The sequence below is a fragment of the Epinephelus fuscoguttatus genome, linkage group LG1 (assembly GCF_011397635.1).
Source record: "Epinephelus fuscoguttatus linkage group LG1, E.fuscoguttatus.final_Chr_v1".
Lineage (NCBI taxonomy): Eukaryota > Metazoa > Chordata > Actinopteri > Perciformes > Serranidae > Epinephelus > Epinephelus fuscoguttatus.
The window spans coordinates 7,662,174-7,679,044 of NC_064752.1; the positions used below are offsets into that span (position 1 = coordinate 7,662,174).

General features: G+C 40.9%; 1 protein-coding gene across 5 annotated transcripts in view; it reads right to left on the reverse strand.

Annotated features, from left to right (window-relative positions):
* The window catches only part of ptprt (protein tyrosine phosphatase receptor type T), a 561,846-nt gene that overhangs the window by 125,694 nt on the left and 419,281 nt on the right, over positions 1–16,871 (reverse strand). For all 5 annotated transcript variants that reach the window (XM_049597546.1, XM_049597460.1, XM_049597372.1 and 2 more), the window contains one exon: positions 3,103–3,257. In XM_049597546.1, coding sequence (XP_049453503.1) covers positions 3,103–3,257 — 155 coding nt within the window. The remainder of the gene's footprint in view (positions 1–3,102; positions 3,258–16,871) is intronic.

A 16,871-nucleotide genomic window follows, 5' to 3' on the forward strand; every position in this document is an offset into this window, starting at 1 on the left:
TTCACCTGGGGAAGGGATGTTTGCGTCCTATAGGATTCTTAAGCCAAACCCTTTTCTTTTTTCCAAAATCCAACCATGTGTGTTTATCGTTGGAGGGGGAAAAAAACGCTAATTTGCATTGTCATAGTGATGTAGTGCATTTATTTTAAAAGAAAGAAGTGTTTTTTGAAAGAAGACAATGCACAGCATCCCAGAAGGTCAACAACCAACGCACCCAGAGTACCTTGAACGTCGTATCTGGACGTGGACAGTCCATGACCAAACATTGAGGTCAAAGTGAGAATGTGTTGTATTTTGACTGACTGTATGCATCTAACAAGCAGAAACTGTACACTTCCTGTGAAAATGGAAGTGTATTTTGAAATCACATAATGCATGTAACAAGCGTAAATTGACCAGTGTCCCAGAATGTTATTAACAGATGCACCCAGGATACCTAGCAAGTAATATGTAGACGTGAAAGTCCACTGACCAAGCGGCCATATGTGATGATTGGGAATGAGTATGTGTTGGTAAAAGAGACAGAATTATCATTTTGTCAAAGTCGGTCCAAACAAGACTGATACAACAGGAACATCTTCCTTTGGATGATATGGCATGTGGGCCAGAACATATTCTTCACAGCATCCTCAGCTGAATAAAAAAGGAAAGAAGTCTGACACCTTTTGAAACTCCAAACTTAATTTTACATACGCCCAAAATCAAGGTAAAGAAGACCTGAATGCCAAAACTATATTTGGCCCCGAGCAAGGTCCAGTCAGCTCAGCCTGGCAGTATAAAATAATCCATGACTAATAAAATAACCATTACTTTATCACGAATTCAGTTCCCAGAAGACAGTAACCTCTAGCCTGGAATCATTAGACTAAGTCAAAACTGGGAATTAGTTTGGGACTTCTCAGTTCATTTTTGAATTCCAGCAGGCGTTATCAACAGGCGCAGACCCAAATGCCTCTGGACATAAGTGGATAGACTTACAACCAATCAGAGCAGCCAAGGGTGTAACAACACTGGACGGAGGAGACATATTAAACAGGTGGTTTAGAGGTTCTCCACAGTAAAATTTTGAGCATCAATCATTAATATCCAGCATTGTGGTGACTTTTTATGAACCAACTTCTGCATCAATTTATACGGTAAATGTCTTTAATTTTGTCAAAATAAAAGTCCTGTCATGCTCTAAATATTAAGGACGATATGTCTCCTGCGGCCCCTCTGAAATCTTCACCTATAAGAGCATCAGCATGTGACTTACAACCAATCAAAGCAATTAAATGTGTGAGGATGCGCTGAGCAACACATGCAAGTTCTGGTGGTGCTTGAGAAAAAAAACTTAATTCACTGGGTCGACTGCCGGCCGAGTAATGTTACTCAATGCGTGAGCTGACGATGTGAATCCGTCAACACAACTTAAATTTCAACATGACAACTTTGACTGTTCCATTAGTTTTTTTTTGTCTCTCTTGGATGACAAACACTTTTAGTAATGAGTGGATCTTCAAGCGTTTATGTATATTAATTTTGACCGGATTACGTGAGCTGCATATATTCTACTCCTCACTTGGAGGAAAAAAAAGCGTTGGAGAGCATTGTTCCTGTGGTCTACAGCAACACTAAACCCCTGAGCTTGCCTGAGAAGGACTAAATGCACAAACCTGCTATTTTTAAATATCCCATGGAGAGAGACTCTCACTGCAGCCTGTTCTATTTTGTTCTGAAAATTTCAGCGTGCAGCCTCGTTCTGTGGACGATAAACCAGGTGCAGAATTCCATCTGTGTAACCGGTGATGAGGAAATACAATGAGCGCTGGACGGAGCAGTGAGTGACAACAACCCCGCCCACATTTAAGGGCACTGTTTGCAGTGATGTGTCTGTATTTGACAAGTTGGGAGTAAGAACAGGCTGATCTCTCAGGACATATCTGCCAGAGCAAATGAAACATGAGGTCCCAGATTCATCTGGTACCCAGGATAAGTCTTCCTCAACGTTCCAATGAAAAAAAACCTATATTCATCCATAGACACAGCTAGAGTGTCATTAGGTCTAGTTGGAAAAAAAATTCAAATGCTTCAAATGTTAAGAAACAACCAAGGTCAAGAAGAAAGGGACTTCCTGTTCTGTGTTTTGTAAATGTCCAAACAAACAGGCATGTGTACTTAACAGCAAAGAACATATAAAGTTTTCAAATATCACAGCTTTATTGTACATGGAAGATAAAAGTGGTCTCCTCTAAGTGTTTCCAATGCAAAAACATTATGCTACGTCAGAATTGCAGCGTGGACATTTAGAGGGAGAGAGCAGGCAATTACGGGCGACATTAGCTTGCTACTTAGTCCCTTTCCAGCACCCCTGGCTTTCAACGGCCAAGCACTCCCAAAAGGCCAGCTTGACATTTTCAAGAGAAAAATGCCCTTCTGAGGGGCCCTGTCTAATTACCCTGGACACACACACACACACACACACACATACATACACACGCACACAATTCTACAAAGAGATGGGAAAATGCACCCACGAAGCTACGCAAGTGCGGGCAGGCTGACTTTCAGAAGACTGCAGTTGGAGACACACACATGTGAAATACCCAATATGCATACGTGTGCTTGTATGGGTATGAGGCAGCACAGAGGAGAACAATTTTAGGGAACAGAGCGGAATGATAAATGATTACAGCAGCACTAAGTAAGATGGAGGCTAGTGAAGCAGCACAACATACTGCTGATATTAGTGAAAGAGGAACATATGGAGAGTTTTATTATAAAATGAGATGTCCACTATTTGAATAAATTAATCTGACAAAATGATTAATGGCACAGAGGCGTAGTACTGTATGTGTATTTCCTAGTAGAGACAAGGGCGAAAGAGACTTTACTTTGTGAAACAAAAGTCAACTTACAGCTAGATTTATAATACAAGAGAAAATATTTTAACGACACTGTTACTACAGGAGCACAACCATCTTAAAAAGCTGTATTATACCTCACTTTTATATTTAGAGATTAGAACAGAATATTCTTCAATAGACCTCGATGATGGTGTCAGCCATAGTTTTAGATTTAGGATGCACGTTCAGGCCACAACCACAGGAGATTTTAACTTACTGAATCCGTTGAGGTCCTGGTTGGAGGTGGAGAAGGGGTCGTCTTTGTGCAGGGTGCTGACTTTAGTGGTGCTCTTATCAGCCGTGGTGACCGGACCCATCTCCCTCTGCTGGGTGGAGCTGCTGGCAGTCTCCTTCTGCTTCTTCGCCAACTTCCTACGGTGGTGTGAACACATACACGCAAATAAGCACACGTGTAAAGGCACAAACACAAGCACAGACAGGAACACACACACATAAGAAGGTATATTTGCAAATTCAGGCGCAGTACAAGTGTGTAAACCCACATGCAGCACCCAAACACAAATACAAACAAAACTAAAATACCATCAGAGAGATGATTTATGGTGAGAACAGCAAGCAGAGGAGAATTATTTTTATTAAACATGCAGTGATATGGACACAGAAGAGACAAAATGGGGATGAACATTGGGTTTTATGCATTGCACAATCCAAAAGCTCAAAAATATTCCTGCATTTAACCAAGTCTAACTTCATTTGTTAGCATCCGTACAGTATGTTTGACATGTAGGGCAAAGGTTAGACTTCAGTTTACATTTACAGCAATGTTTTTATTTTGCTAAAGCTGTTCTGTCATTATTTACAAGAGCTTAAACATATTTTGAGTCTATAAGTAAAATTAAAAACATGCTGTTATTTTCGGGAATACCATCATTCAGATTTAGCTCATAAGCTTACATTGCTAACCAGTATAGTGACTCTTTTATACGTTTTATTCATAGATATGAGACTGTCTTATCAACTCAGTCACCAGAAAAAATGTCGGCATTGTGCGTTTCTGCAAACCATGGATACGTTCCATTTGTATATTACTATGTAGCAAATCTGTGACAACTTAACATTTCAGCAATGCTGTGGCTAATGCGTGGTTAGGTTGAGACACAAAAACCACTTGGTTATGGATGGGAAAAGATCATGTTTTGGCTAAAAAACACTTGGTTTTGGTGGCACAATTCTGGCAGACACACAGTGACCTATTGATAAAAACAGCTGCTTTTCGTAGCACTATCCCAGCAGGAAACACAGCGACTGGTCGCTAAAACACGCCCACATTTGGCATCTAAACGCAGCTGAAAACGCAGCATTTTCTCTGTAAAAAAAAAACAAAAAACCCTGCTTTGTGTGGCACTATCCTAGTGACTGGTCGCTAAAACTGCTGAAAATGCAGCAACGTCATTTTAAAAAACAATTGCTTTTTCGTGGCACGATCCTGGCAGGAAACAAAATGACAGGTCGCTAAAACAACACGTGGCAGAAAAAACGTTGCTCAAAACGCAGCAATGTCTGGTAAAGAACGACTGCTTTTGTGGCGCAATCCTGGCAGGAAATGCAGTGACTGGTTGCTAAAAACACAACACATTTGGCAGTGAAAAAAATGCTGAAAAATGCAACAATGTCTGGTAAAAAAAAAACTACTTCTTTCTGTGTCACTTTTCTGGTTGAGGCGCAGTGACTGGCCACTAAGAAAAAACAAAAATGACATGGGTGGCAGTAGCTCAGTCCATAGGGACTTGGATTGGGAACCAGGGGGGTCGCCTGTTCCGAATCCCCGTCTGGACCAAATATGGAGCGTGGACTGGTGGCTGGAAAGGTGCCAGTTCACCTCCTGGGCACTGCCGAGGTGCCCTTGAGCAAGGCAAGGCAAGGCACCGAACCCCCACAACTGCTCGGGGCGCCTGACCAAGGCAGCCCCCTCACTCTGACATCTCTCCACTTTGTGCATGTATAGGTCCTGTTTGTGCATGTGTGTGTCTTTCGGGCCTGTGTGTTAATGACAACGGGGTGAAAAAATTGAATTTCCCCTCAAGGGGATTAATAAAGTATATAAAATTAAAATTAAATTTAAATAAAAAAACAAACACACATTTGGCAGCTAAACCACTGCTGAAAATGTAGCAACGTCACTGTAAAACAGTGAGGAGTCCCTAAAAAAAAAAACAAAAAAAAAAAAAAAACATATTTGCTGGCTAAAAAGCAGCTGAAAATGCAGCAATAACTCTTTCTATAAAATAACTGGTCTGTGGCTTGGTAGGTGTCTCACCTGGGTGACATTCCCTCCACCGCCCGATAACAAAGTCAGCTCATGTTTTACTGTATGTCACTTTAGAAATGATATGATTTGTATGAAATGTACAAATGTAACATCTGTGGTTTGCAGAAATGGACAATGCCAACATTTCCTCCTGGTATCTGGGCTGGTCTCATACTGATCTGTATGAAGTAACAAGCTTTAATGTCAGTTCAATAAAACCACACTAACTTAACTTCAAATCCAATCCAATCCAGTAGAGTTGGACAATAAAAGATGCTTCATTTGCAATATGACAAACTAATGGGGAGACCCCATAAGTGATTGTTAGAAGGTCTTAGAGTTAGAAATTTAATAAATGGGGAGTTTTTTTCCTTCAGAGCAATTACAGCCAAGAAAGAACGGGCGATATGATTCAGTGGGGAGAGGTTGACATTCAGTACTTCAGTAACGTGGAGCCTCTGCAGCGGCTATATATAATGGTAAATGTAGTTGTGTGACTGCTGTTGAGATGTCCCTCGAGTGTGGTTGTAGCCTTTTCTCTTCAATTCACTGTTCACGTGTCACAACTCCCATCTGTTGGCCATTTTGCGTTGGCTATTTTCAGTTCTACCTGAACCTTCAGTTTAAAGTCCACTGAGACACCAGATGGCAAAAAGTGACAGCAAGCCATTACAATCTGACATCGACTGGTGGATTCACTCGAAGCACCACCATAAAGCAGATTTTTACTGTCTTGTCCTGCATTTATCTGCTAAAAACTACTTCCAGACGTCAGATATGTCCCATATACCTGAACATACTGGAAGTGATAATGAGAGTGATTCTGTTGTTCAGTGCATCCAGAAAGCAAGGCTGCCTTCCACAGAATAAAATGATGCCAGATGCTACAGTGAAACTGTTCTGTAATCTGCTTCATCTCTTTACCAGGAGACCAGCTAGGACATCATCTTGATTATACAGCTGGATCCAGTCTACACTTTCAGACAAGACTTGTCAGATTTTAAACGCTCTTTTAGAGGAAAAATGCAGCCTTCTTTTGAATTTGAAAGACACGACTGGTCTATTGTTTGCAACCTTCAGTTTTTCACAATCCATTTTGTGTCGATCTCCTTTTTAATGGAGCATTCACATAAACCTCTTCAAATTCTTAGTCAGCCCTCAGTGGGGAAACATTCTGGTGATGAACATGGAAATTTTTGAGTTTATTAGTTGAGTAGGACCGCCCAAGTGCACCATTAGCTTTACTCTATTTGAGACTGGAGTATTTCATTTTGGGGGCGGAGCAGGTTAAGCCCAACCTGCATGGTATCTGAGCCGTGAGGTAATTTACTGGCACAGTGAACATTCAGTGTAGATCTTTATCTGTTTTGTTCTGTTAATGAAGAACAGTGTTGTTTCAGGTATCTCAGTATTTTCAAAAATCAGACCTAATTGCACCAACACATGGCCCTTTGAAGTGCACTGTAAACATCAAAGAGTTGAAAATGTAAAGCTGCATCAGATGCAATAAAATACATTTTTACCACTCAGTTTCTGCTTTGACAGTTGCTTATTAAGAACACACTATATGATATTATCAATGGGACGGTTCAAAAGTCAACAAGTTCTTCACTTTCTACACAACCCATCCATTTCATTTTCATCTGCTTATCTGAAGCCGGGTCGTGGGGGCAGCAGACCAAGCAAACCACCCCAGATGTCCCTCTTCCCAGCAACACTTTCCAGCCCCTCCTGGAGGACCCCAAGACGTTCCCAGGCCAGATGAAATATGTAATCCCTCCAGTGTGTTCTGGGTCTACCCAAGGGCCTCCTACCAGTGGGACGTGTCTGGAACACCTCTAACAGGAGGCACCCAGGAGGATCCTCATCAGATGCCCGAACCACCTCAACTGACCTTACCCTTACCCATTCTCCTCACCCTATCTCTAAGGCTGAGCCCAGCCACCCCAAGGAGAAAACGCATTTCAGCTTCTTGCATCCACAATCTCATTCTTTCAGTCGCTACCCAGAGCTCATGACCATAGGTGAGGGCTGGGACGTAGATGGACCAGTAAACTGAATGCTTCACCTTACGGCTCAGCTCCCTCCTTATCTTGATGGTCCGGTGCAGCGCCTGCATCACTGCTGACGTTGCACCAAACCACTGATCCATCTCATGCTTCATTCTACCCTCACTTGTGAACAAGACCTCATGATACTTGAACTCCTTTGCTTGAGGCAGTAACTCTCTACCAACCTGGAGGGGGCAACCTAGTTGAAAGAAAAAATGTTGGCATTGTAAATTTCTGCAAACCACAGATACGTAACAGTTGTACATTATATGTGGTGTGGTAAATGTTTGGTTATGTCTAGGCACAAATACCACTTGGATATTCTAGGAAAAGATTGTGCTGTGGCTTTAAATACCTGGTTTTGGGGGCACAATCCCGCCACAAAAAACAGACGTTGCAGTAAAAACCAACTGCTTTTAATGCCTAAAAGAAGATGATGGAAACAAGGCAGCTGGCCAGTAAAAAAAAAAAGGTGCGGGAAATATAGCAATGGGTTGCCACAAACACCTTCATTTGGTTCCTAAAAAGCCACTGGAAACACAGCAATTACTCGCTAAATCATGACTGCAACAGTGGTGTGCAGCTTGGCAGGCACCTTTCCTAGGTGTCACACCTTCCAGAATCCCCTCCACCAATGACAAAGTCAGCCCACATGCTAGGGATGCACGATAATATCGGCATGTCAATGGTATTGGTCGATATTAACTTTAAAATGAAATATTGGAATCAGCTAACATGCTGATAATACCGCTAGGTCATCGGTATCGGCCAATATTGGCTTTAAAATGAATCGGCCAACATGCATTTTCCATCTGCTGGTGGGCCATCATGATGAAAGTATGCATATATAATATGATGTTAATTCCACTACAGAAGAGACTTGATGATCACTAGAGTTAGGGAGGGAAAAATATCGGTATTGGTCATTGGTCAAATGAGTTGTTACATATTCGTATATTGGATATTGGCAAAAAATCCAATATCTTGCGTCCCTATCATTTACTATGTCACTTTAGAAATGGTGATATGATATTCACCAAACATACAAGTGTAACATATTTGTGGTTTGCAGAAACATACCATTCCAACATAATCGTCTGGTGAAACAGCTGTCTTACACCAGCATTCGGGATTCCCCAACCTTTGGTCAGGAACACCTGCTTTATTCTTTATCATTGTTAGATTCAAGTAGTGCCTCCTCGTGTTTCTAGTCATTAAAAGTCACTATTATAAGGACAATAAGTACGACATTAGCTTTGTTGAAACTGGTTCAAAATGTTCCAAAACTTAAGATAATTTGAAAGTTAAAAATAAGTGCCTGTAACATAAAGGAAAATAAATCAATCAATGACATTTTCTGTCAGTGGAGAGGCTTCTCAATCGCTAGCAACAGAGGTCAAAGCAACAGCTCTGTGGTCTTTTGGTTTGAGAGCAAGTTGCTCATGTCAACAAATATTGACTGAGACCTCGCAGATCAAGCAAATGACATGAGTTCATTTTTCCTCAAACATTTTTCTTTTATATGTGACCTGTATTTAAAGACTAAGGATAACAGAAATATGTCTTGATCCACTTGAAAACCAGCGGACTGCAAAATATGATGTAACTTTGAAATACAGAGTGCCCAAAAAGCTTTGGGTTGATCTGGGGGTTACAGTGAAATCCAAGAAGAGCCAATAAGCACAGTGAGTTTCCTTTTCTCTCACAATAGCTCCAAATGGTTTTCTTTATAGCTGTAATGGTTATCTACTTCACTAAAGTCTTACTGCAGCCCACTGTGGTGAAAGCAATACTTATCCCACATAATGACCATTTGTATATCAGTTAATCTTTAACTTAACTCTTTCTGTTACCTTGTATTCCTGAAAAAAACTTCCAGGGGTGAATGGAGGAATGGAGGTGAACAGAGAATCCAAAAAAGGCAAACATTCTTCATTAATTGAAGTAAATGGGGACCAACAGCAAAACTTTATCCAAATATCCGTTTTCAAACTCTCATTCAGTATAACTCAAGTGTCATTAGTCCAGGCGTATGATAAGTATTTTTGTTTTGCTTGTTTGGGCATGCATGTGCATCTGAACTGTGCTCAAGCGGAATTCATATGCACGGGTGTGCTCAGGAATGCGCGGGACACTACCCATATGCTGAAGTGTTTTTTAGATTTGATGCTTTAGATAAATAAATGTGTTTGAGGAATACCGAGAATACAAGAGGATAAATGAGACGCAGATTATACTGCGCAAGTTGTGTGAGAGTTTGAAAACAGATGTTATGATATAGTTTTGCTGATGCTGAATCTGATCCCCAATTACTCCAATTCATGAAAATATATACACCTTTTTTTGGATTTTTCGTTCACTGTGGCAGCATGCAAGAAAAATACATTCTCACTCCGACCTCGTCGCATATTGACGTTTGGTCATGGACTTTTCATGTCGTATCTGGACATAAGTTTTACCCTGGGTGTGTTGGTTGTTGACATTCCAAGACGCCATGTCAAGTTCTGCCTGTTAGATGCATTGTCCTCTTTCAAAATACATTTAAGTTTTCACAGGAAATTTACTGTTTACTTACAGTCTCTTTCAAAATAAACACACTACATTGGTACACCACCAGTTTCCTTTCAACAACAAATGAACATGGTTGGGTTCAGGAAAAAAGAACAGGGCTTGGCTTTATAATCTTACAGGAAGCAAACGCCGCTCTCCTGGGTGAAAGCAAACTTATTTCATTGTTTGTGGTCTAACATACAGTAAGTCAGCACAATAGATGCGAAAGTATTTCCACAGGCCTCCTTCAGGACAAGATTTGACCTGTCACTAACTGGCAAAATGACTGGTGGATCAGTCTCTTGAACTTTATGTATCGCTGTAGTAAGTACCAAAGCAAACTACTTGACACACAACAGCAAAGCGTCATTAAAGTGTTAACAGATTTGCTGCCATTCAAAAGTTTGGAACAGCCTGCCACAAAAGCTTAACTGGGTCCAGTTGGATGGCTGAGAGGGCAACTCCAAATTAATGAATGATCTTTGGTGCTTTTAGGTTGTAGAAAGCCCCTTTACAAGTAGATGTTATTTGTATGAAGGGTTTGTTTTATACATGGAGACCAAAACTTTGTGCAATGGCTCAACCAGACTGACAACTGAAAGAACAAAAAGGGACAAAGATCCATCTGAGCAACAGTCAGTAGGTGCAGTATATAATTCTAAAGAAGTATAGTCTCATTCCCTGGTTGTCAAATACCTTTGCTTTAAGTTAGGGTTTGGTCCAACTATCAACCTGAAGTCACTGGTATTTGTCTACCTAGGTTTGGGATTCAACAATCTACTATGTTTCTCCAGGGGTACATACTGAAATTTTGAATAAGAACAGAGGAAATCAGCAGTCATTGGTAAAAGAAACATATCAAAATATGTGCAGATTTAAATAGGAACAGGCTCCTGTTTCAATATTGAGTGCACAATAACGTCTATAACAAACTGGCTTTAGCAAATCTCTTCTTCAAACTGCCCAACAGAAACAGAGGGGTAGTCCAGGCGTCGCAGTTTTAGAACTGGACCAGGAAATATCAGCTGAACGTACTCTGGACTGATAAATCACACCTATTCAATCTAACCACTGAGTCGACTGCAGAGGTCCCAAAGAAAAATAGCTTCTCAAAAGTATTTAGGACCCAATTACATTGTTGTGATTCAGCAATGATCGAGGGTCACTTACACTTCTCTGGACTGGAAAACAAAGTCAAAATCCAAGTTCCAACAGTATTCTCCCCTGTCATGCTACACTGTGGGTAAATCAACTGAATGGACATTTAAATCATTGAATTCTTCGTCTTTTTGGGCCAAAACTATTTCAAATGTATATGGTGTCTGAATTTTACTGTTTGCCATTATTGAATGAAAGAAGAAAAAATCTATACAACAGGTGATTCCAAACTTCTGATCGGCAATGTATGTTAAGGCATTTGTGGCTGAAATGCACCACAAACTGCAAATCAAAGGGTTCAGCATCCACTAAATTCCTCTTCAGTTTCAAAATCAGTGCACATTCATTTACAGCATGGGCCTTGATTGACTAGAAACATTGCTGTAATTCAATACAAACAAAAGACTGGAAGGTGCAGTTCTATTCTCCAGCTGCTGTAAGCAGTGCAAATCAAAACAGTTTAGCTTTTCCAGCAAAACTGTGAACTATGCATGTTTTGTTGAATTTCTATTGAAGTTCAATGAAAACTGATTTATTGACTTGTGTTTAGTGGTGCATTTCAGCTACAAATGTCTGCACAGAGCAACCATGTAATGGCCAGACGACCCAGATGCCTTCTGCATAACCACTGAGTTTAGAGATATATGAAATGTACAGTGTATGCAATACTGCATTGTTGTCATACATGTACTATGTCTGCCTGTATGGCAGCCTGTAACTTGTATAACTCTCACTTTTATAGAGTGTACAGGACACACGGTACATTAAAGGATGTTAGAGGTCATGCTAACTTTGCACTGCACAAAATGGTCACCTCTCCATATGGTAAGAGAAAGCTATTATAACAGTACAACACACTGTAATTAGAGGGATGGCCATATGTATGACTCTCCTGCCATGCATACATTTTCTTTGACCCTCTATGAGCTAACACTACAATGGTAGCTGAGAGAATAAGCAGGGCAGCTGACCCATATGTAGATCGTTACGCAGTTACCCATAATAGCTGTTCCGAGGGATTACATTGTGTTTGTTATTTTCAGTCGGACTCAGAGAGAAGTAATTGGAACTATTTGCTTAAAAGCTCTGGAAGCAACCTGGTCTTACTCCAGAGTCATCGAAATCTGGCGCTTGGGCAGTGACTTGTGGCATCAGACACAACAAAAAAAGCTGTCTTTTAACATCGGCATGATACGTGACTGGTTGCTGTTATAGTTTAACGGCGCCAGGCAGCATCAGATGAAAATGCAACGGGACAAGAACGAAAGTTAAGGCGACGGAGGGCCGAGTGGGGCATGCAGGAGGGGTGGTGGATGGGTCCAACAAACACCAACTTTCACGCGGGAGAGCGGTGTTCGCGTCCCGTGAGATTATAAAGCCAAACCCTGTTCTTTTTTTCCTAAACCTAACCACGTACCTTTGTTGTTGAAGGAAAAAAGGTGCTTTTATTTTTAAAGAGACTGTAAATGGTAAATTTCCTGTGAAAACGGAAGTATCCTGAAAGAAGACAGTGCATGTAACAGGCAGAACCTGACACGGTGTCCCAGAACGTCAACAAGCAACGCATCCAGGGTCCTTGGACGTCAAATGTCAGTATGTGACGAGGTTGGGGTGAGAATGTGTTGCTAGGAGGACTTTGCAGCTTGCCCAAATATATTTCATTCTGCGTGCGTCCTCGTTTCGTCCAATCTCTACAGCTCAGGTGGCGAGTGCCAAGTTAGCACGACTCTTAAGCCTCTTTTCCACTGGATGAAAGATTCACTAACACCCACTGAAATGTGGCATTCATCTTAAGTGGGAAAGGTCAAAATTGGTATTCACTCCCAGGACAGATGACTCTGCAGTAGTCACAGGTATTTATTGACTCCAGCACCAATCAGCTCTGACAAGCAGTGATGGAAACGTGACACATGGGTGGACACACTAAAATTTGATGCGCTGCAACAAATTACATCCGCCTCTGTCCAAGCTGTATTCGGATATTGTTCCAAATTAGTTGGCACTGAGTTTGAAAGAGAGACTGAATACATAACAGATGTAAAAAAGAAGTAACCACAATCACTGCCTCTCAATGCCGCTTTCTACTGTTTACTAACCCTGTTGTCTAGTGTATTTGCGACATCAAGCATGACACAAACCAGTAAAAAAAAAATAAAAATTAAGACGCATACTTGTCTACTACAGAGTGACATACACGGCTCTGATCTACCTGTAATGGGGAATGAGTCTATTGCCTATTTTTAGCAGGTTTTCCTGTGTTTATTTTTTTTTAAAAATTGACATAAGCCCTACATTTGATGAAAAAAGTAATACAGTCACAATGGCTATATTTGAGGAAAATACGCCAGGGTGAAAAATACCAGAATCTGCCCACACATCTGCAATAAAATGCTTATTCAGAGCAGCCGAAAGCTTCACATTTAATTACAGCTTTTGTCTGAATACTGTCTCTGAACCACAACTGATCCTCAGGGACTCTGAAGATCAACTTTAAGGAATAAACATTAAGGGTGTTTTAGTTGTATTGATGGTTGGAGTTCATGATATGCACATTCATTTAGCTATTTTTGCTTTATGCTTTTTTTTTTTTTTTTACCAGTTAGTTTATTTACTTGTCAGAACACTGTTTGCCTTTTCAACAGCGCGCAGCAGTAAAACACAACATAGCGATCTGAGAATCCTACACTGCCCACAAACTGTCAGAACAGAGAGACCCATTAACCGCGTGTCTCACAGTGTGTACAAGCAGTGTTTTACTGCCTGCTGTGCTTTGCAAATGAACAACAGATACCCTTGCTAATATGTGTATCAGTAACGCATCATTTTTAAATTCGTCTCCAGTTGAGTCACATAAGAAACATCTCACACTTCTTTTTCAGAAGTCAACAAGAAAACCTCCTCCAGAAACCACCAACACATTCTTCAACTTACTTAAAGCGTCTGACATCCAGTCACGAATGGCACGCAGTGGGCTGCGTATGTGTGTGTGTGTGTGCGCCAACATCAGCTATAATGCATGCATGTGAATGTGTGTTCTTATTTCTGTGAGCAAACACTTGATCTCCTGGAAGGCTGTGTAAGTACTGCATGTGCTGAGCGTTCGGTGTGTTTGCCTGTGCCTGTGCACGAACACGTGTCTGTTGTATTTGGCTGTCGGTGCACACTGGCCGGTGAGTGGGTGTGTTTCTCAGTGACCTATCACGAAGCCGCCTAATACGCCTGCTTACATGTGTCTCTGGAAAACTGCTCCTTCCTGCACAGTCACTCTAAAAGACAAATTAGAAGTGTACCAATACTACTTTCCTGTAGCACGTTAATCATAGCTTCTTCCCTACAGTGACTAATCAAGTTTCTCTGAACAAGCTGAGAAGCTTTCATGAACTACATAAAGGTTGAGTCACTACAGTATGGTATCACTGATGAAGAGGAGGAAATGAATAAGTACTCAAATGAAGACGTTGCACAACATTTCTTCAAAGTGACAGAAAGGCAGCTGGTTAAACAGAGGCTAACAAAAAAAAAAAAAAAAACGAGTGTTGTTTAAGTTCCTGCTTACATGACTCATGACTCCTTAGACGAAATTCTCATCTGCACTTTAGACATCTGGGCCCTTTCTTTACGTATACAGATATTTTTGAAAACAAATATTTTTCCCCTGCTTTAAAAAATAATTCTGTCCATATGACCTTCATTATTCAAAATATCTCCACATGAGAACACAAAAATGTATCCAAATGTTTGCACGCGTACAGTGTTCACATAGACGCTGTTGCTGCTGCAAACCTGCCTTCTCCTATGAGTACTGTATTTCTACAATCAAAAGATGGTACTCTACAAATTTAGAGAGCTGTGCAAGCCACTGCAATGTCAACAACATGGTCCTGCAAATATTCCACAATTTTTCCCCTCTGTTTTAAAAAATTATTCCGTCCACATGACCTTCATTATTCAAAATATCATCATAAAGCAAAAATGTATCCAAACGTTTGCACGCCTATGATGTTCACATAGACGCCGTTGCTGCTGCGAGCTGCTGCAAAGCTGCCTTCGGCTATGAGTACTGTATTTCCACAATTAAAAGCGAAAACTCCGTCCTCAGTCCTGCATATATTTCACAATACAAACCCTTGTGTTAACAATTGAAGGGGGCTTTTATTTTGAAGCAGAAACAGGAGTTGTTGGGCTAAAAATAAATATATTTTTTCATGTCTGTGATGAACACAAACACTGAAACTGTAGTGACAGGTGGTATGATGTCAGTATAATTATCAAAACACCATCTTCACAGCCTATTATTTGCTGAAACCTGCGCGTTACGCAGAAAATGTCCCATCGTCTGCTGGTTTGACTGCACCTGATCCAAAACTGTTGCTTGTGTTTGACTTTAAACTGTGGACGGTTACGTGGAGCAAAAACATTGGGTGCAGCAGATGTCTCCGTTTGACTGTGAAGTGATGCAGCAATAATAACTTCAAGTGTAAAGTAGTCCGTAGACCAGCCAGTGCTAATAATACGTTAGCTAACCGGTAGTCCACTGTTGTTTCTGGCGTGCGCTCATTACACAAAGAGATTAGAGATGATTATGTAAGTTTTACACATCCAGAGAAATAAACAGTAACTGTAGTTTTTTAAAAATCTGCACCTTTGGGGCCAGTTTTCTGGACCTACAACTCTGTTTGGGTGTGGATGAGAGGACAAACCGTAGAATACCGTAAAATATGCGTTTACAAAAAAATCTGTATATGTATAGACAGGGCTTCAAACACACACAAAAGCTCATTATATTGCACAGACTGTACTGATTTTAACCAAGTAACACCTACAAAAGGCTTATCTGATCTGTTTAAACAGCTCAACGACCAGATTTTAAAGCAAATTAATGAGGACTAAAAATACAACTGACAGTTGTGACTTTTCATTATGTGGTAAATGTCAGATCACGTGTAAAATCAAAGCTTTGTGTTGGTTGGCCTGAGCTAGAACCTGAACTCCTGCATCAAAGTTACGCATGAATCCTCCTTCCCAACCTGCAAATACTTGGTTTTTGTTCCACTACATTAAAGGGAACATTAATGCCTGCACAGGCGACAGTAAATGCTGGCGTTGGATGCAAACCGTGGCTGCAGAATAACCCAATATGAACAGAGTTCCTATGGAGACTGGGCTGTTGTCCATCTTTCCATTCATGTATGTGTTGGTGTGGTTGTGTGTGCATGTTGAGCTTGTCTGTGTGCTTTTACCAGCACAGCTGCCAGAATAAAATGCTTGCATTGTACCATAGACTGTATAAATAATGGATGTAGCTGCCATGACATCACCCATTGGGTTGTGGACTGCCGTTTTGAAGCTTTGAGTTCAGCAGTTTGGCTGCCGCTGTCTTGGTTTTTGGAGCCAGAATTAACCATATTTGGACAAGAGGCTGGGAATGTGGGGGAGCAAGGGGCGGATTTGACTTTGAGACTGCAGCGACAGGTAGCGACAGTTGTCATGAATGTTGAAATTAGCCATAGAGACCAAAATCATTTTTATACCAGGCTGTAAACATGTTTATTTCTGCTGTAAAGTTGGGCACCATAACATGGGTGTCTATGGGGATTTACTTTGTTTTGGAACCAGCCTCAAGTGGCCATTAAATAAACTGCAGTCTTTGGCACTTCTGCATTTGCTTAATTTCTCAGCCTCGGAGGTTGCCGCTTGCATTGTGCGTTACAGCAAACAATGCATATGCTACATTTGTGTGTTTCATACATATCTTCAGATCACATATGTATACATATGCTTGCCAAGCACTGTTTGAGACCAACAAAAGCAGGACATTTTGATGACAGGTCAGGACATGTCCAAATGTGTTTGTACTGACAAAAGTTGAAGGCACATCCAGCATGTCTATGTTTGTAGTGGCAAAAGTGGGTATTTGAAGCCCAGACATGATGTTTTCCTGACTCCGACCAAGTGGTT